Below are 21,499 nucleotides of genomic sequence, written 5' to 3'. Positions count from 1 at the left end.
AATTAAGATATTTGTAGGTAAATAAAAATCCTTAAAATCCACTAGAGTTCACATCCAACCATTCAGCAGCCCCCAGCCTTGAGATATTTAAAGAATTGTCTCTGGACATATTTTGTTAAAATGTTGGCAGCTTGCAATAGTATAAACCCTAAGATTCAAAGGGACTTTCTATTAAATGTAGTGCAAATAGGGAGCATTATAGTAATGTAAAATGCACTATAGTAAAGAGGAATTTTATAAAAGCTAGGTTACTGCTTAGGTAGTAAGGTAAGACAAGCATTTCTTAGCCATTATATCTAGCTTCAGGCAAGGCCAAAGGTTGAGAAACTTTAGCTATGGAGAAGTACAATAATTGCCTTGAAATGCACAAGGGACTTATTTCTACCATGGAATGCAACTTTCACAGAAAATCAAGGTGAATAGACAGACCTGTGCCAGTTACCACACCAGAGTGATGATATGAGACTGGCAGCACCCTGAAAACACCATTTGTGTACGGCATTCCAGCGCCTTTTGAGCAGAACCCAACTCTCCTCTCCTCCACTGTGTATCCTTTCTAGGAATCCATCATGCATCAGTAAAACCTTCCCCCAGACCCTCTGAGTTTTAAATTGATAATTAATTTTCTTGCCCTATTAAAATGACCTCTTGGGAGTAACTTCACACAAGACTCCATTGGTCTACTCCTCCCGGGGCCAATGTCTCTCTCTTTTGTTGTTTCTCTCTTTGCTTTTGAACTGTTTCATCTTGATAGTTTGTCAGACTAAACTGATGACAGAACTGTGTACCGTTCCAAAGGGGGTGAAGAAACTGAATTAATTGGGGAGTGGGAAGGTGGGTGCGGGAGAAGAAACATAGACAGTGGTGGGTTCCCAATGGACTCTCTACAGAAGGAAGAATTAGAAAAGTGATCAAAACCCTCTCCCTCATGGGAATTCCAGTCCATGAAACTTATTACCAGTGCTTCATTCAGCATGGCATGAAGAAAAGCTGACGGGCCCAGTGGATTTGTTCTGTGTTTAATATAAAATTCTTAAATCATTCTTCCCACAAGATCAGGTATAAGTTTTGTTCCTTGTGAGTGGAGCATTCTGATTAGCAATGCCTTTTAAGAAATAAATGAAGGGAAATTAGCAGACAGTGAGGGTGAAGCTTGCCATATTGTGGCCCATGCAGTACCTGTGTAAGGGATAGAGAACATCAATCCAGCATCTTTCACTAGAATTTGACCAAAAATGAGGCAGTGATAAATTGAGGTAAATTAAAAGCCAAATTAAAGTATTACAAAACAGCTCACAGAGACTGGAATTTTCAAAGGCACCTCAGGTTGTTAGACACCTAACTCCCGTTGACTTTCAATAGGAGCTGGATGCCAACTCCTGGGCCGGATTTAGAGGTAGGCAACCCACCTGGGGTGCGGGCTTGGGGGGGCGCCAGGCTCGGGGCTCTGTTTTTGTTGTTAGCGACAAATGGGAAAATAGAATGTTTGAAGTAAAATGTTTCAGGTACTCCATATGTGGATTCGTTTTTCAGTAACCTCCTAGAATGCTCTGGCCCTTTGTAGAATCTCATGGAACCTTCCAGACTTGCTTATATATGGCATGAATAAATACAGATTTACAGATCCTAGTATGCAAGTTTTATCATCTTATATGACGGGGATAAATCATGCATGCAAATCATGCATCAAAGTCATGAAATGGGCTACAAATGCAATAAAATAATAAGGTATTCAAAAGTTTAACAAATGGAAGGGTGGAGGAGCGCTGAACAAGCTCCTCGCCTAGGGCACCAACCAAATTTTCAGTCCAGCCTTAGCAGAACCTTTGTTTTTGCAGGCACAAAATTACACTCACAACAGCTTGTTGCTTTTAGTTTAGGTGACGTTCACTGAAGTCCCTGATTACATCCCAAAATCAGGAGTGTAGCCATCGAGGTGACTTAAACTGGGGGTGCAAGTCGTTGCGGATGCAATGCCATACACACAATTATTTGCATGACAGTTTGCTCCCACAGAACTGGGGGATGGTGTCTGCCCAGCCAGCACCTAAATGCTGTGTCTTCTTATGAAAATCACCAAGTCTGGACATATTTGATATGTTCTGTCAGGGGTTTATTGTTGGTGGTGGGGGTGGTGGTTTCTTTCTGCAGTGTAAGCAGAAGGTAAGGAATTGCCAGCCCTGCAGAGGAAAATACACCTGATGCTTCCCACATGTAACAGGGTGGTCTGTCCCTTTAAGCAGCAGGGACTCTGGGGCCAGCCAGTCCCAGCTGGGAAGAAGTCAGGTGATCCAATGAAGAGCTGAGAAAGCTCAGTTGGGGTTGAGGGGGGGCTGCAGGGGAAGGTTTACTCCTATGATTGGCCCTGAGAGAGAGGGGGGCCGGTGTTGGTCTGGGGAATAGCTTTGTTTTGTGTGACTTTGCGAGGCTTTTAAAATCTCAATTAATAAACCGTGTCCTGAGAGAGTGGCATGGTGTTAGTCCTTCCTGGGCTGGGAGCCCAGCCAGCAGCCCGACACACCCCACCTTCCCTGGCCTTGTTCTGCTCTAGACAGCCCCCCTCTAGAGAGAAGGGGTTAGTCCAGGCTCTAGGCCTGATCGGTCCTTGGCCTCCCTGCTGAGACGGCCAACAAAGGGGCCGATTAGAGTCTGCTGTGAGAGTGGGTGTAACCCACACACCTTCTGGGTGTGGTGTTCTGTCTCATCTAGTGGAACCAAGACCGCTTAGAGAGAGATTGAGTCTGCTCTACAGCCTTAGCTAATAGAAAGTTGGCTTCTAGCTCATGTGGTAGAGGCTCCTGCACTAAGCTCCAGAGGTTCCCCAGTTCTATCCTGACTGCCGACAACTGGGGTCTGTCAGCGTTAGGTGGGCACCTGCCAAAAGTGAAATGGAGTGAGTCTCGATATTCATTTCCCAGTCGAGGAATGGTGCAGAAACAGCGAGTTCAGTCCCAGAAGGGGAAGGGAATCACTCACAGCATCTTGTCAGTTAAGCGTCCAAGCTGTCAGACAAAGTCCCACCTCAGACTGGCTGGAGGACACACGAGATGTCCCAGCTGTACTTTTCCCTCTCTAATCTTTATGGTGGCAGCTGCATCTTGAGCTCCAGAGACAGGAAATATTGCAGCCCAGATACTCTCCTAGGATCCAGGTACACAATTCCCATATAAGACAACAGAAGGTGTGTAAGCCTATGTGTAGGCAGAATGTAGCACAACATTGTGTTAGGCACCCATATCCACACACACCAACAGAAGTGTCTTTCCAGAGGGCCTGAGCACAAATGTTTACATCAATGGCATATGCTCAGCATCTCCCCCAGAACATCCCACGTTTATTATATACGCCTCATTATGGACACAAATTTGAAACTCACTGCCCATGTATTGTGAGGGGAAGTCACCCACAGGATGGTAGGAAATCCGAGCAAAGGGAAACATGATTTAAAACACAAACACACCCCTAACTTCAAAATGGCATCTCTTGGTATTAGAGCACTTAGTGAGGCTGCTGATGAGAACTGGATCCATGTGGGCTTTTAGCAAAAAACAATTCCCACAGACATTCAGTTCTGGTTGGCTACTGGGTTTCTTAGGACACAATTCCTAGAGGAAGTGTATTCAGACTGGCATGTTTCCTCATTGTATCTCACTGTCCACTTGATTTATACAGGGAAGTGAGAGAGGAGTAACTAATCCCTGTAAAATGTGCCCATGGGACATCATTGTCTTTGCTCTCACTGATAAACATATACCACCACTCATCAAAGGAGGGGCTTATGCACCACATTAGCTTGTGTAGCTGATGTCAACTTACCCCAAAGTCGAAGCAGTTGAATGAGGAGTGGAAGTAATTTCTTGGCCCCAGTCCATACATCTTCAAGGACATCTCAGTAAGGAACAGACCCAGGAAAACAAACTCTGCAAAATCTAGAAACCAGCAAAGAGGCTGAATCAGTTAATGAGGTCCTGCTAGGCTGAGATAATGCAGTTCAACAGCTTCACAGTATGGACTGCCTCCTGCTGGTCGAAAACTCCTCTGCAATGGGAAGATAACTGCTTTAGTACCCTTTCACACAATTATTTTGGCATACACTTATGGGAGGCACATCATGCAAGAAGCACAAAGGAAGCAGTTTCAGCTCTGCTGTGGGAAGTTAGGTATGTGAGCTTTGAGAAATCCTGTCCACCTCTATGAAAAGCACTTTGAGAAAGAGGTTTGTGGGGCTGTTTATAAAGGCCTCCCTTAACTCCACCCATAATATTTTGCATCTGTACAATTACACAGACCTGTCAATCGCTCTTTCAAATGGGTAGTAGATTCACAGATTCCAAAGCCAGAGGGACCATTGTGATTCTCTAGTTTGACCTCCTGTATAACACAGGCCATAAAACATTATAGGTGCTGGAACTAGGGGTGCTGCCAAACTCCTTGGCTTGAAGTGGTTTCCATTATATACAAGGTTTACAGTTTGGTTCAATGGCTCTCAGCACCCTCACTATACAAATTGTTTCAGCACCCCTGTAAAACTTCCCCCAAAATAATTCGTAGAGCAGATCTTTTAGAAAGACATCAAATCTTGATTTTAAAAAGGTCATTGATAAATTCTTCCAATGGTTGCATCGAACAGTATCAAGTGCAGTTAGCCAGTTTTCTCAAATGTGCGAAGAGATGTGATCCTAAATATTGCTAGCACAAACAAGGAGTCCCTTTAGATCACTGGTTAAATGAGATGTGCTATAGCTGAAAAATCACCTTTTTTCCAGGTGTGATTATGGTATTAAAAATGATGAGTAAAATTTTTACAAGCATCTACGTCCTATTTTCAAAAGTGCCTATATCATTTAGGCACCTAAGTTCCGTTTACTTTCAATGGGACTTGGATTTCTAAGTGATTTAGGTCACAAACACACTTAAGTCAGTCACTTAGATATCCAAGTCCCATTGAAAGTAAACAGAACTTAGGTGCCTAAATGATACAGGCACTTTTGAAAATGGGATTTAGGTGCTTTTGCAAATTTTACCATATGTAAAAATACACCACCTATAGAATCATAGACTATTAGGGTTGGAAGAGACCTCAGGAGGTCATCTAGTCCAACCCCCTGCTCAAAGCAGGACCAATCCCCAACTAAATCATCCCAGCCAGGGCTTTGTCAAGCTGGGCCTTCCAAACCTCTAAGGGTAGAGATTCCACCACCTCCCTAGGTAACACATTCCAGTGTTTCACCACCCTCCTAGTGAAACAATGTTTCCTAATATCCAACCTAAACCGCCCCCACTGCAACTTGAGACCATTGCTCCTTGTTCTGTCATCTGCCACCACTGAAAACAGCCGAGCTCCATCCTCTTTGGACCCCCTCTTCAGGTAGTTGATGGCTGCTATCAAATCCCCCCTTCACTCTTCTCTTCTGCAGATTAAATAACCCCAGTTACCTCAGCCTCTCCTCAGAAGTCATGTGCCCCAACTCCCTAATCATTTTCGTTGCCCTGCACTGGACTCTCTCCAATTTGTCCACATCCCTTCTGTCGTGGGGGGGCCAAAACTGGACGCAATACTCCAGGTGTGGCCTCACCAGTGCCAAATAGAGGGGAATAATCATGTCCCTCCATCTGCTGGCAACGCTCCTACTAATCCAGCCCAATATGCCGTTGACCTTCTTGGCAACAAGGGCACACTGCTGACTCACTTCTTAATTCAACAGACCTGCACTGTGTATGTGTATTCAGTGTCCAAAGTCCTGGCTTTATGACTGACTCCAAGCAGTTTCCTTTTGTTATCCCTGCAAAACCTACACAGCTCGGAGAGAGCAAGTTGGGTTCCATTCTGCCTCGTGCATCACCCACAAAACAGCCAGGTAAATTTTTGATTGGGAAGTTTTTATCACCTATCATGACATAAGGGGCAGAAAGAATCCAGCTGGATTTTTCACATCCCAGACTGAATTTGCAGGAGTCGCAGTTATGGAAAAAACTACTGTTTGCTTCGTAAACTGAGCAGCTTGGATCTGAGGTCACTGAGAAGGAGTAACCCGGGAACTTTTTTTTAAAAGCAACATCAAAAACAAAACCCTACCAAAACAGAACTCTCCACGGCACACACAGTTCTCCTCCTGGGGAAAGGATGAGAGAAGAACAAACCATATGACAGATATTAATCTCGATGCTTAATGCACAGCTGGAAGGTGTTCGGATGCAACAGCGGTAAGTGCATTATAAAAACTGATACAGAATATGGAACTCACATGCCATATTTACAGCGTCACTCTTTTGTCTACAGCTGCCCTTTAAGTTTTGTGATTCCAACTCTCCTTAGCCCTCGAACAGAATTCCAGTTCCCTTCTCAGCAGAACTCAGCCCCACCAAAGGATGTGGCCTTCAGGACATAAGTGGAATGAGTTTAGTGGAACCCTTCTATTTCTTCATGGATATTTGTTCCACCACATGCTATGAAACAGGCAGAAGTCTCTACCTATGAGGGGGCAAGATATGAAGCAGCAAGGGGAGCTGCAGGTCAGGCCAGGTCAGGGAATTTGCATCCACATGCCTGTTCTATCTAACTCTACACCAGGGATCGGCAACCTTTGGCACACGGCCCATCAGGGAAATCCGCTGGCGGGCCAGGATGGTTTGTTTACCTGCTGCGTCCACAGGTTCAGTGATCGCAGCTCCCACTGGCCACAGTTCACCGTTCCAGGCCAATGGGGGCTGTGGGACGCGGCTGCCAGCACGTCCCTCAGCCCACACTCCTTCCCGCAGCCCCCATTGGCCTGGAACGGCAAAACTGCGGCAGGTGGGAGCTGCGATTGGCCAAACCTGTGGACGCTGCAGGTAAACAAACCATCCCACCCGCCCGCGAATTTCCCTGATGGGCCATGTGCCAAAGGTTGCCGATCCCCGCTCTGGACAAAGCTCTTGGTTTCTTGCTTTCAAGAGCACCAAATTTACCCCCAAAAGTTTTTAAAATAGCTATGCTTCTTGAGTGGATCTAGGAAGTTACACTGGAGAAAAGTCCTGGCTCAGTGTGAGAATCCTTCTATAGGTATTATAATATCTAGCTCTTACATAGCGGTTTTCCTCAGTAGTTCTCAAAGCACTTTACAAATGAGGTCAGTATCATTATCCCCATTTTAGAGGTACAGAGAGGGGTCAGTGACTTGCCCAAGGTCACCCAGCAGGCCAATGGCAGAGCAAGGAATAGAACCAAGGTCTCCTGAGTCTTGGTCCAGTGCCCTACCCATTAGACAACACTGCCACGGACTCATAACTATCTTGCACCCTAAATATTAATATACAGAAAAACACAACACAGATTGGCTGGCTAGATGGATAGAGAGACAGATCCATCTGGGGTTTTTTAAGGTACATGTCAAGAAATGGGAGTAACAGATGTAAAAGTCAGAGAAACAGCTAAGAAGTTTTAGTGCCTGCTCCAGATCTCCTCTTTGCACCCCTGAGAGAAGAAACCAAATGTCCTTTCAGAGCTAGAGATCCTTGCATCCAGAACTAGACTGAACGGCACCTGGTTCCAGAGATCAAAGCTGGCAGTGGCAGCAGTGTCTCAATGGTGACCAGCTGCCATGGGCCCTGGCACCAAGAGGCCATATGCAGGCAGTAAAGGAAGGGTGGAAGCAAGGATGCAGAGAAAAATGAAAGCACTTAACTCCTTGAGTACAAGAGAGCAACTCAGAATGAATCAGCTTCTCTGGCTGACGGATCCAAAACAGGATTTCTTCTGACATGGTCCTGCCCATATAATTGAAAATGCAATTTCATTGTTTGGACCTCCTGGTATTCAGGCCCTAAATTTAATTTAATCTCCTTTAAACAGAAGCATTCTGTAATTCAATTTAAGGGGAAAATAGTTTGATACAAATAGTCTAATTTAATTTAAAATTTATGCTGCTGGCAAAGGCCACAGTGGTATCATTTTGCCCCATACGTCTGAATTAGGTAGTTAGTGGCTCTTTTTTGTCAATCACCAACAAATTAATTCCATTTCCGCACTGTCTGGAAGTCTGATGTCATTAGGTGCAGGAGTTGGGGATGCTACTATCAGGTTTATTTGCTCTTCCCTGTGTGGAAACCTCTAACCAGGAAAAGAGCCCCAGGTCCAAACCTCCCTCTCATCTTAAAGAGAGCGGGCTTGAAATAATCAGCAGACATAAATAAACATGCATGTTTCAGAAACCCTTTTTCTTTCAATTGCCAATGTTGCATATTTATATCCAGAGGGAGCTGGGCCTCTACTTCAAAGGCAAATACGATATCATCAAGAAACTAATTGCATAATGCATTTGGTAAGCACAGTGTGGTGCACAAAAGAAAACAGATGAGCTGAGTTCTTAGACCGTAATGGCCCAAATATCTTGATCGAGTTTCCTATTTCCCAAAAAATAATAACAGTAACAACAACGTTTTTGTTCAGCCTTAAAAAAAAAATCATTCTTAAAGCATATTGGGGGAAGGTGGGAGGTATTAGATTGACAGCCCTGGAGAATGTCAACCTCCATTGGCGAGAGCCAAAGAACAACATGGACAGCAGCAACGTGAGACTTTCCTTCACACTGCCCAGCCAAACTTATCTACAGAAGTGAAAGGACAGTTCAGTCTCTATGGTCCATTAGTTCCTCGGTCTTCTTTCACAGATGTATAGATTTTAAGGCCTGGATGGACAACTGAGATCATCTTTTCAGATCTCCTGCATAACACACGCCATAGAACCTCACAGAACTTCTGCGTCAACCTCACGATTTCTGGTTGAGCTGTAGCATATCTTTTAGAAAGGCATCTAGTCTTCATTTAAAGACTGCAAGTGATGGAAACTACACAACATGCCTAAATAAGTTGTTCCAATGGTTAACTACCCTCACTGAAACCATGTGCCTTATTTTTACTCTGACTTTGTCTAACAGCAGCTTCAAGCCACTCGCTCACATGATGCCATTTTGTGCTAGCTTAAAGCATTGTCAGTGATCAGAAATCTCTTCCTCTTGAAAATGCTAGCGACAGTGGCAATTAACGTAAACAGTGATGGTCAGTGATTGTATGAAGCAAACCTGTCCACTGGGAACTGCAATCTATTTCATCTAGGCCACGAAACAAAGGTCTGCACTTTGAAGAAGAGAACTTGTATAACAGACCCATAATATTTATAGCATTGTGCGACGCTGATGAGCTTTCTCTGCAGAGGAGAAAAATTGGAAAATGCTCCAAAAACATCCAAGAAGTTCCAGTGCCTATTCCAGATCTCCCTATAAGACATCAGAACAGCCATACTGGGTCAGAACAATGGTCCATCTAGCCCAATATCTTGTCTTCCAACAGTGGCCAATGCCAGGTGTTTCAAAAGGAATGAATAGAACAGGGCAATTATTAAGTGATAATTGGCACTCAGAGGCTTAGGGACACCCAGAGCATGGGGTTGCATCACTGACCATCTTGGCTAATAGCCATTGATGGACCTATCCTCCATGAACTTTTCTCATTCTTTTTTTGAAACAAGTTATACTTTTGGCCTTCACAACATCCCCTGGCAATGAGTTCCACAGTTTGACTGTGCATTGTGTGAAGAAATACTTTTGTCTGTTTTAAACCTGCTGCCTATTAATTTCATTCGGAGACCCCTGATTCTTGTGTTATGTGAAGGAGTAAATAATGCTTCCTTACTCACTTTCTCTACACCAGTCATGATTTTATAGACCTCTATCATATTTCCCCAATCGAGATGCTAAAGGAGCACTCAAGGACGATAAGGCCATTGCGGAGAAACTAAAAGAATTCTTTGCATTGGTCTTCACGGCTGAGGATGTGAGAGAGATTCCCAAACCTGAGCCATTCTTTTTAGCTGACAAATCTGAGGAACTGTCCCAGATTGAGGTGTCATTAGAGGAGGTTTTGGAACAAATTGATAAACTAAACAGTAATAAGTCACCAAGACCAGATGGTATTCACCCAAGAGATCTGAAGGAACTCAAATGTGAAATTGCAGAACTACTATCTGTGGTCTATAACCTATCATTTAAATCAGCTTCTGTACCAAATGACTGGAGGATAGCTAATGTGACGCCAATTTTTAAAAAGGGCTCCAGAGGTGATCCCAGCAATCACAGGCTGGTAAGCCTGACTTCAGTACCATGCAAACTAGTTGAAACTATAGCAAAGAACAAAATTGTCAGAGATATAGATTAACATAATTTGTCGGGGAAGAGTCAACATGGTTTTTGTAAAGGGAAATCATGCCTCACCAATGTACTAGAATTCTTTGAGGGGGTCAACAGGCATGTGGACAAGGGGGTACAGTGGATACAGTGTACTTAGATTTTCAGAAAGCCTTTGACAAGGTCCCTCACTAAAGGCTCTTAAGCAAAGTAAGCTGTCATGGGATAAGAGGGAAGGTCCTCTCCTGGATTGGTAACTGGTTAAAACATAGGAAACAAAGGGTAGGAATAAATGGTCAGTTTTCAGAATGGAGAGAGGTAAACCGTGGTGCCCCCCCCAGGAGTCTGTACTGGGTCCAGTCCTATTCAACATATTCATAAATGATCTGGAAAAAGGGGTAAACAGTGAGGTGGCAAAAGTTGCAGATGATACAAAACTACTCAAGATAGTTCAATCCAAAGCAGAGTGCGAAGAATTACAAAACAATCTCTCAAAAATGGGTGAATGGGCAACAAAATGGCAGATGAAATTCAATGCTGATAAATGCAAAGTAATGCACACTGGAAAACATAATCCCAACTATACATATAAAATGATGGGGTCTAAATTAACTGTTACCACTCAAGAAAGAGATCTTGGAGTCATCCTGGATGGTTCTCTGAAAACATCCACTCAATGTGCAGCGGCAGTCAAAAAAGCAATGAGAATGTTAGGAACCATTAGGAAAGGGACAGATAATAAGAAAGAAAATATTATATTGCCTCTATATAAATCCATGGTACACCCATATCTTGAATACTGCGTGCAGATGTGGTCACCCCATCTCAAAAAAGATCTACTGGAATTGGAAAAGGTTCAGAAAAGGGCAAAAAAAATCATTAGGGGTATGGAACGGCTTCCGTATGAGGAAAGATTAACAACACTGGGACTTTTCAGCCTGGAAAAGAGATGACTAAGGGGGGATATGATAGAGGTCTATAAAAACCTGACTGGTGTGGAGAAAGTAAATAAGGAAGTCTTATTTACTCCTCAAAACACAAGAACTAGGGGTCACCAAATGAAATTAATAGGCACCAGGTTTAAAACAAACAAAAGGAAGTATTTTTTTCACACAACACATAGTCAATCTGTGGAACTCTTTGCCAGAGGATGTTGTGAAGGCCAAAACTATAACAGAGTTCAAAAAAGAACTAGATAAATTCACGGAGGATAGGTCCTGGCTATTCGCTAGGATGAGCAGGGATGGTATCCCTAGCCTCTGTTTGCCAGAGGCTGGGAGTGGGGGGCAGGGGATAATCACTTGGTGATGGCCTGGTCTGTTCATTCCCTCTGGGGCATCTGGCATTGGCCACTGTTGGAAGATAGGATACTGGGCTAGATGGACCTTTGGTCTGACCCAATATGGCCGTTCTTATGTTCTTATTCCACACTGAATAGTCCTAGTCTTTTTAATCTCTCCTCATATGGAAGCTGTCCCATTCCCTTAATCATTTTTGTTGCTCTTCTCTGTATCTTTTCCATTTCTAACATACCTTTTTTAAGATGGGTTGATGAGAACTGCACACAGTCTTCAAGGTGCAGTCATACCATGGATTTATATAGTGGTATTATGATATTTACTATTTTACTATCTATCCCATTCCAAGTGGTTCCTAACATTCTGTTCGCTTTTTTGACTGCTGAGGCACATTGAGTGGATGTTTTCAGAGAACTATACACAATGATTCCAAGATCTAATTCTTGAGTGGCAACAGCTAATTTAGACCCCATCATTTTGTATGAATCGTTGAGATTATGTTTTCCAGTATGCATTATTTTGCATTTATCAACATTGACTTTCATCTGCCACTTTGTTGCTCAGTCACCCAGTTGCCTCCCGGAGGGAATGGTTGTTTCGCCAGTGGACCATTGATTCCAGGAGCATGTGGATATCCGCTGCTATTCACTGAGGACCTGGGTCCAAAGAATTCACAGAACACAGATGTTACTAAACAAAAGTGAAACTAAACAGATATTCCAATTAATATCTTAAAGCTCCTACAGTTCCTGTTTCAAAGCAGTGGAGACCATAAGAAATATCAAGCAGAGAAAGTTAATCAAAGCATTTCAATAACACAAAAGTTAAAAGAACAGGGGTGGAGAAAAAATCAATGCAGACCCAAAGGCTCTCACCATCTATTCATTAAGTAAAATATATTTGTAATGTAATTAAATGCTTCCCAGAGGGACAGCTATAATTGAATTAGAGGGTGCCTGGTTGAGTTTCAAGGTGCTGCAGACCCTCTGGGACTTGACTTCACTCCTCGGACTCCTGCCCATTGCAGTTCACAAGACTCCTTTCAAGTTCAATTATAAGCGCCCTCCAGGAAACAATATAATTAGAGGTGGTTACATTTCTTGTGTTCTACATCAGGCCTTCCAAGTCTCACTCCTTGACAGAGAGGCTCACTCATGGATTAATCTTAAGGATGGTTTTTAAAACCTCTCACTGTCGTGGCGAAGGATTTTGTTGTGTGTTTCCATGAGCTATTTCAAATCTCCTGGTTTTGTGGAATCTCATTCAGTGTCACTGTCACTCTTCGATATAACCCTGTTACGTCCAGAGTTCATTCACCATTAGACATCGGGATAATTAGAGTGCCTATGGTTCAGTGTAGAGACAGGCCTCAATAAAAACACCAGATCTGATCACCCTTAACGTTTGGAAAAGTTTCTATCGGCATTTCTGAAGCGTTGAACCATCTTAAAGGAAGAGGGTTTTTTTCCCCCCTCATTACTCAATGCTAAGAGACAGGCTGGAAATACTGCACACAGCATGGTGGCACTTCTGCTACTGGTCTCCATTATACCCTTATACCCTTCCTTAATTGAAATATCGTCCTCTCCAGCCTATGAAATGAGGCTAGAGTTACAAGCTATGACACTTGCACTTAGCATTTCTATGGCTGATGTTCATTCTCCATGTCCAAGGCTCCTTTTCTCCGATTGTCCCCAATCTACACAGCTTATAATATTCTAACTAGAGAGAGGCTAGAGATGCAAAGCTCACACATGGATCTGAACGGCCACCAAGTTTGTGGGGGTTCGGATCTAGAGTTTTGGCTTGGGACCCACTTCTAATTTCCACAGTCTCATGCCAAGAATATGTCAGGCTGCTGTTTCTAATAGCACATGGCCCATTTCCACCAGTGTTTCCTTAGCACCACCCAGGGATTTATTTGTGGGCATGGGAAGCTATACAAAGGTCTCTGGCCTGCAAATGATATAACGAAGGTGTCATAGGAAATGATCATGCAAACCACAGAAAACTATATAGGACAGAAATAAGAAAGAGCATCTCTGGTTGGGAAGTTACTGAACATTTAGAGTCAAGGAACAGATATGACTGAGAAAAGAATTTCTCTGCTGTTCCTATTGAAAATCAATCAATCACAGGGGTCAGCTGTGATTCCCAGTTGGGTAGCATCCTAAATGCACAGATTAGAGCACCTGGTCAAGATTTTCAAAAGCATCTTTTGGTTTTGGATGTTTCCATTTCTGGGTGCTCAATTTCAGACTCCGCAAAGGAGCCTGGTTTTCAGAGAGCAGGTGTTGGAGAATTTCTGAAAATCAGGCCGCTTGAAGGTGTCTCAAGTTGGGAGCCCAGAACTAAGTGACCCAAAATCATTAATCACTTGGCCTCTGACTTATAATAGGAGGTCATTTCTGGTAGACTCCTCTTCTCAACTGTTACTGCTGTCATGGCACAGTCGGCATTTCAGTGGGGTTGGAGTGTGCCCCATATTGCCCCCACTGAGATAAGTTGGACCCTTAACTTCTCACCTTTATCCTAGATTTTTTTCTCCCCACCAGGAAATGCATCTTTAATTCCACTTAACATAAACATTCCTTCAATGTGAGCTTGGATATCAAAATGAAATGGATTTCAGTTCACATTCCTTTTTAAACATTCCCTCAGAAATGTTACTGCGTAAGTCAGTTCCAGAAAGCAAACTTGGAAATCTGAAATCTAAAATCTTCTGGTTAGAACAAAAGACTTAAAAACATTTTTCTAGCCATTTAGTCTCAATTTGAGAAGAAATCCTAAACCTGAGATTTCTAATTGCCTTGCTATGCTAATCTATTATTTCTGCTGTTTAATTCAGAAAAAGAATAGGCAGGACTAATTTCCTGTGTCTTCTGTCTCTATTTTCCCCTCTAAATGCTGATAGAGGAGAAGAGTTGAAAGGACTTTTTTCTCCCTTTCACCCAACCCTCATTATAGCTTTCAGTTACCTGGTATTATTAAATATTTTAGTAAATATTAGCAGAAGCTCTTTGAAGATACAGTAACCCGTAGCTTCACCCTTTTAGCCTGTGGGAAAGGAAAGACTTCAAAAGTTAATCTTTTTTATTATTATTATTTTAAGATAGGAAGACTTAGTTCCTAAGTTATTCTGTTTTATACATCTTATTTAATTTTTATTATTTTTTTCTGGTTTGGAAAAATTTGCCACGAATCGATAATCCACGTCTGACCTTCACATATTGGCGCAAGGGCTCGATCATTCAAGGTGCTGAGCATTCTGGCCCAATCAGCAAAGCACTTAAGCACATGCTTAATTTTAAACAGCCCCATGAAACTCAACGGGTGAAGACCAGGCCCCATTGAAGTCAAATGGAGTTTTGTCATTGACTTTAACGGGCGCAGGATTTCACCCAATGGGACTACTTAGGCGTAAAATCAAGCAAATGCTTAAATAATCTCTTCGTCCCAGCCAGTGTACTTCTTACCTTGCTGGACTGAGACCCAGAAGCATGAAGCTGATGAAACTGTGCCAAGAGTCCACCTCTAGCTCCTCTGATCTTCACACTAAGGGCCAGGTTTCCAAAGGTGCAGCCTGCACAACTGGGGCCAAATTTTCAAAAGTGCTCAGCATTCAGCAGTTCCCATTTTGATACATACATCAAACATGCTGGGCTTGTCTACATGAAGAGTTAGCGCACAGCAGGCCGGGATACAGATTTACAGCACCTCCGCATACTGCACACTAACTGTCTGTGTGAACCCTGCAGTGCACTGCGGAACTTTTTAGTGCTCAGCATAAGGTTCTACACACAGAGTGAGTGTGTGTTTGCTGTGCGCTCTTCATCAGCATGTGCACGCTGAGCTCTTCTGAAAATCTGGCCCTAGCTGCTGGTGCTGAGCTCTTCTGAAAATGTCACCCTCAGAGCTGAAGATCTGGGGCCAGATCCCCATGGGAGTTTTGCAGGGGACTTCAGTGGAAGCAGGACTGGGGACAAGGGCTCCAAAGCCAAAGGGAAATCTTGGAAAGTGCATCATGCAATTTGACCATCTGACTTACAGCACCATTTTCACAATGTCCCTCTGCAAAGAGCGACTCTAGGATGTGGGAGAGAACAGTACATGGGGGAACTCAATTACAGGATATGGACATGCTGTTCAACTCTCTAAACTGTTAGGGTCTAAGACCCCATTACCACCTTCACATTCATGATACCCATGAGCTCTCCTGTCATAGAACTAAACTTCAAGGGTCTGACTGTGATCTCTCTCACAAACATTTTACACCGATATATCTTCACTGACCATACCTTTAAACCATTATGAAGCCAGAATCAGGGCCCTACAACTGACCATCTGCTCAGCAGTTGCTTTGACTCTGTGCTAGGTTTTAAAACACATCATCTTCTATTCAATGTCTAGCCATCTGACTTGAATTCTTTGTCAGATACATACAGACAATGCAGCTCTGCTATTCCACCTCATAATAAACTCAACCTTCCCCAGCCTCTCAGGGAGAAATTGATGGTGCCCGAAATCCCCATTGTCACTGTATGCTTAAATTCTCAGTTTATCCAAACTGCAATTTTTCAGGAGGTTTTGGGTCAAATCTTGCAACCTTTAGATGAGCAGGGCCACTCCTACTTTAAAAAAAAAAAAAATTAAAAAAAAAAGCGGGGGGGGGGGGCATTGTGAAAGCAAGAAGGCGATCATCTGAGGAAGAGTTTACCTGTATAAAGGATCTAACTGCAGAAAGCAGGATTCATTGGCTATTCGTTACAAAATAAAACAACATTACACACTTTAAAAAAGCAATAACACTCCAAGGGCCTTTGTACAGTACCGAATGCCCATGTTAATGGGTGACCGAAGACATCGGGCTAAAACACACCTAACATGCACAGGCATATGATATAATCACCCACCTGTCCTGTGTTACTGCTTATATGTGTACAGATATATTTTCAGTGTGTGATTCACTGGAGGGTACTATTACATTTCTCCTCATTGGCCACGCCTGGCTTATTAAGGCAAGTGCTCTCATGGAAAGCCACTTTCTGTACAAGTGCACATTCAGAGAGGGTTTGCTATTAATTGGCACAATTGGACTGAATTAGTGTAAAATGTTTTAGTGCAGGGAATAATGTTGCTATTAAGTGGAACTGTCCATTGCACAAGTTGATATCAAGAGGGCTTCAGTGTCTATATTATCTTCATATGTTTTACTATAAAAAATGGCCTAGTGTATTGAACATAGGGAAAATCTGAGAACAAGCTATACATCTCCTGGGTGGGGGTTGAATTGTGAGGGTCTCTGGACAGCCGCAGGGGAAGACAGCTCGAGAAATGTATAAAGCTGCTGGGAGGGACCCAAGTAAATGTTTTTTCCCAATCCACAAGCCCCCCCAAAAATCCTCCTGTGATGTTCGCTAAGTTTGTGGCTGACCATTACAAGTCAAAGATGTGTCTTGGGCTGTTTTTTATAGCACATTGTCCACTTTCTCTGGTGTTTCTTGGAGCCACTTAGTAATTTATTTGTGAAACTCCTGGATGAGGCATAAGAAATTACAAAAAGGCCTCAAGGCTCCAGGTGTTAATGGCAACATGGGGCTAGTGCTCAGAGCACTCAGGAGTGGGAGGACCGGATGGAACGTGACTCTGATCCCTGGCACTTACACAAAGCAGTGGTGAGCCCCTCTGGCTGGTCATAATGCACCATGGCGACGCACAGAGTGTTCAGGGTGACGACACACAGGACGATCCAGTAGAAGCTTTGTGCTTTCACCATGCGCCGGATGAAGAACCGGAACATCTTCTCTTTCCTCCGGAAATATGAGGAGCTCTCATTCTTTCCGCTCTTCAGACTGGCCCGGGCAAATGGAGACCCTGGGCATTGGAGGACACAAGGGATTACCATCACACTAAAATCAGGAAGATAATGGGGGAGTGAGAAACTTGAAATCACAACCACAAAGGGCCCAGATCCTCAAAAGTATGTAGATGCCTAACTGAAATGACTGAGAGTTAGATGTCCAAATACCTTTGAGGATCCAAACCGAAGAAACTTCCCCCTCTCTGGAAATGCAGCTAAGCACAAACTTGGCCATATTTACAATGAGCTGCAAGAGACATCGATTTGCCCAGACCATCCCAATGGATTAACACTAGGATTCGAAAAGAGCCTAATGGTGTCAGATGCTCAGCTCCCATTGCCTTTCACAGTGAATTAGGCACCCAGCCCCTGTAAATCACTCCAAAAATCCTAGCTAATCTCTTAAATCCTGAGCTCTGACTGGTCAGGTTACAAGCTATGGGCAGCACGATACTTACTCTGTTATTTGTGACCCCCTCTCCCCCGCCAGCGAGCCTGAGTGCCGTGGAGTTGGCTGCAGGCACCCTGTGGCTCTACAGTGCGAGTGGTGTGCTGACTGCCCCGTGCAATCCAGCTCGGGCCGTCAGGAATGCTGGGACCGAGAATGTACACGATCGCTGCCCTGCCTCCCATCACTGCACTGGCCGGGGTGCAGGGAAGTTATGCTGAGCACCCTTTATTTCTCCTTCAGAAAGGAGAAAGATGCAACCCCAGCTAGTGCCTTCTGCTCACAGCAGCACGGACACTGGCTAGCTGGATGGGGCAGAGGCTCACCCCCACTCCCTAGCCTGGCAGACTGAATCCCTTTGAAGCTGGGGAGTGCTAGCCAGTGCGGAAGCCAGTGTCTCTTCCCAATACCCTGCGTGGCGAAGATCCTGCCCCAGTGCTCGTGCGGAGGGAAGAAGCTCCCTACATCCCTCTCTCACCTCATACGCCTGCACAGAACAGAGCAGGATTTGACCTCAGTGCTCTATGGCAGGTGTGCTGACTCCCGTTTGCTCTGTTCACATCTTGTCTGAAATCCTGATTAAGAGTCAGATGTTTAAAAACAGACACTTGAAAGGAGAAAGGCGTTCTAGATTAAAGTGTCCACCCTACAGTGACGGGCACTGTAGAAATGCCTGGTGTTTGATATTAGTGCTATTAGTTTTATAACATCTCCTTCCATGCTGAAGAATTTCTCACTGTTTATATTGCCCTTCAAGGCAACAGAATGAACCGGAGGCCAAGAAGAAAGCTGTGTCAGAGTTCTGATGTTATTCTGTAAATCTAGACCTCTCAGGAACCTATGGCAAACCTCTGCTGTCAAAGCTGTCCAGGAGATGTGCACACGGATATTCCACTCCGCTTACATCCCTATTGCTCTTCATGTGGACACCGCTCTGAGATAACCAAATTCTGGAGCAACTTCTCTGAAGTGAACCCCCCGCCCTCCGGTGTAAATCAGAGTGGTATTTGGCCCAAGAAGAGAATACAGATTTGTCATGTGCCTCTGAGCAGAAATTTGCCCTTTCCTTGGAAAACCATACCAGACATTAGGCAGTCAGAGTGCTGAACTGGCTGGATATTCCAGTGCTAATGTTTCCATCCCAGTACCTAATGTTCCTATCACAAGGCAGCCAGGATCTACCATTGGGGTTTTATCAGCACAGAAAGAACACAAAGAGAAGGGAGAAAATAGAAGTGTGGATTAAACTATTATTTCAGAAAGCACACTGTGACTGATGTTTATTGTTCTACAGCTTTCTAATGTGGCTATAAGGTTCCTGGAGGCACTATTAATTGAATTACAGAGCAACTTGTGCAGGTAACAGCTGGCAAGAGGCTCATCAGTGCAACTACTGCACTGGTCAGCACATTTACATCACACTTTGTAATTAGATTGTTAGTTCTTCTAAGGCCTTTAAGTCACATCAGAGAGATATGTTACTACAGCATAAGGAAAACATTGGAAAAAACCCTCATTAAATCCTCACTTTATCCATAAACCCCAGTATGTTTTGATTATTTATCATATCAGAGTTTCATGCATTTCAGGAGGGTAAAATCTCTCTTCCACAGCCTGCAGCAGTTTTAGTTTTCACTGCTGTGTTTGTTTCTTCTTCTCCACCATGTGCCATGCTTTACCAAACACACTCTTCCCAACCAGGGGAACCAGTCACACAGAAAAGGGGGCATCGCAGATATTTTCCTGACCATACGCTCAGTAGGTGGGTCTCAGTTCAGCATCAGATTATCCATGAGTGCAAGTGCTCCTGCTTCCACCAGATCTGCTGCGTGAGGCGCTAGATGCAGAGAATTGCTCGTGCGTCACAAGTTCCTGGAGCCCGAGAGGACTTAGAAATAGATTAAAAGCTCCCTGTATGACCTCGTGGCAATAAGGGAATGCTGTAGCAGTGTGGACCTCCTGCCACCCACACAGCAACTCCACCTCACTCCAAAATACACACACACACTGGTGTTCTGATTTCTCCAGCAACAAAAAATTCCGACTAGTTTCAGCAGGCTGAGCCGTTCAACTGCTTTGTGGCTAATCTGGGTGGATTCCCGCGGATGGGATGGTGGGTTGCAGAGCCACACCACTGTGCTATACAGCACTCACCTGGACTGATCCGCTGCTCATTTAAGAAAACCAAAACCTTTGAATCTCTTGGGGCCTGTTTACAGAGCAAGTAACCGCACAACAAGCCATGGTGTGATTTTACAGTACACCAGCTCGTTGTGCAGCAGCATCCCATGTGGACAACGCTACAGCACAGTGAAAGTCCCAGAAGCAGCTAGGCTCATTGTACTTTCAATTAGTTGTACGCCAAGCCTCACTTCGGGACTTTCACTGCACTATAGCAGCATCCACATGGGACATTACTGTGTGGCAAGCTAGGGTGCTCTAGATTCACTCCCTGGTTTGCCACGCAGCAGCTTGCCATGTTGAATCTCCTTCCTTAGAGGTTTTTAAGGTCAGGCTTGACAAAGCCCTGGCTGGGATGATTTAACTGGGAATTGGTCCTGCTTCGAGCAGGGGGTTGGACTAGATGACCTTCTGGGGTCCCTTCCAACCCTGATATTCTATGATTCTATGATTCTATGACAAGCCCTCAGACCATTAAGTGCCAAATTTTCAAAGAGTGGAGGTGAGTGTGCATGGTGCATTCACATTTGTACGTGCACATGGAAAAGTACCATTTATGCTTCCATTTTCAATGGGCATCATTAAAAGCTCATGATCTGCTGCTCCTTAGTGTCTGTGGTAGCATGGTAATGCATTAGAAGCTGGCTGAGAGTAGCTGCTGCTTTAGCAGCAAACTAAAATCAAGACACACTCAGCAAAGTTTCTTCCTAGGGGTTCATTCAGGATGGTTAGAGGAGAGAGGGCAAAATGATTTACCAGAAAATAATCAGGACATGTTCCCAGCTTGGGGCTATAGTCCAGCCTGGCCACCACTCGAGGTGGAAATTTATCATCTCAAAGGCCTTCCCTATGCTGGTGCTCAAGCAGCAGAGAGTTGCCTGAGCTTGCAGCCCTCCAGTCCAGTTTCATCACTCCACCCTGTCCACCTGTGTGAGGTCTAAGAAGAGAATTAATTCCCATTTTCTGGAAAGCAAGTAGGGTTTCTGGACCCTATCACATTCCTGCTTTATGTATTGGAAGATTCTGTGGTCATGGAAAGGGTCTGGGACAGGTATATAATGGTGCACACTGCACCTGATTTATGCATGTGAGCATGGGGTGACCATTTGTGCGCCCTTCATCTCCACATCTGGCTTAGCAATGTGGAGATCTGCAACAAGAGACATCACTAGGGTAAAGGTTATAGAGCTAGCAGAGACACCCAGTCTAGGGTTTCCCTGTGACCATCCAGAATACAAGCCATTCTGTAAAGAAGTCAGCCATGTGTCCATCAGGGAACACTGTTCATTTATGAGCTTGGATCTTTTGTCCATTCTCTCGCCTCCCCACAAGAGATGAGGCTAGAGAACACTTTAAGGCCCAGCCTGACACAGTGGGTGGTATATGCATGAAGGAGCATTTCCCAAAAAGGAGACCCAGAGTGATTGTGCCTGATGCAGGAATGACTCCTCCAAGGGCTCTGTAACGGCAAGGACTGGGATTGCATCTGGCTCTCAAGCAGGAGTGCAAAAGTGTGGAGGAGCGCTCCTGGCTCCTCTCCCACTCCCTTGCA

General features: G+C 44.2%; 1 protein-coding gene across 11 annotated transcripts in view; it reads right to left on the bottom strand.

The window, feature by feature from the left end:
* The window catches only part of CACNA1B (calcium voltage-gated channel subunit alpha1 B), a 474,760-nt gene that overhangs the window by 173,452 nt on the left and 279,809 nt on the right, over positions 1–21,499 (bottom strand). For all 11 annotated transcript variants that reach the window (XM_074973540.1, XM_074973544.1, XM_074973546.1 and 8 more), the window contains 2 exons: positions 17,123–17,332; positions 3,817–3,929 (listed from right to left, as the gene is read on the bottom strand). In XM_074973540.1, the coding sequence (XP_074829641.1) occupies positions 3,817–3,929; positions 17,123–17,332 (323 nt within the window). The remainder of the gene's footprint in view (positions 1–3,816; positions 3,930–17,122; positions 17,333–21,499) is intronic.

The sequence above is a fragment of the Natator depressus genome, chromosome 16, assembly GCF_965152275.1.
Source record: "Natator depressus isolate rNatDep1 chromosome 16, rNatDep2.hap1, whole genome shotgun sequence".
NCBI classification, from domain to species: Eukaryota; Metazoa; Chordata; order Testudines; family Cheloniidae; genus Natator; species Natator depressus.
Note: the sequence above shows the minus strand (reverse complement) of the source record. Positions and strands in the feature narration are given on the sequence as shown.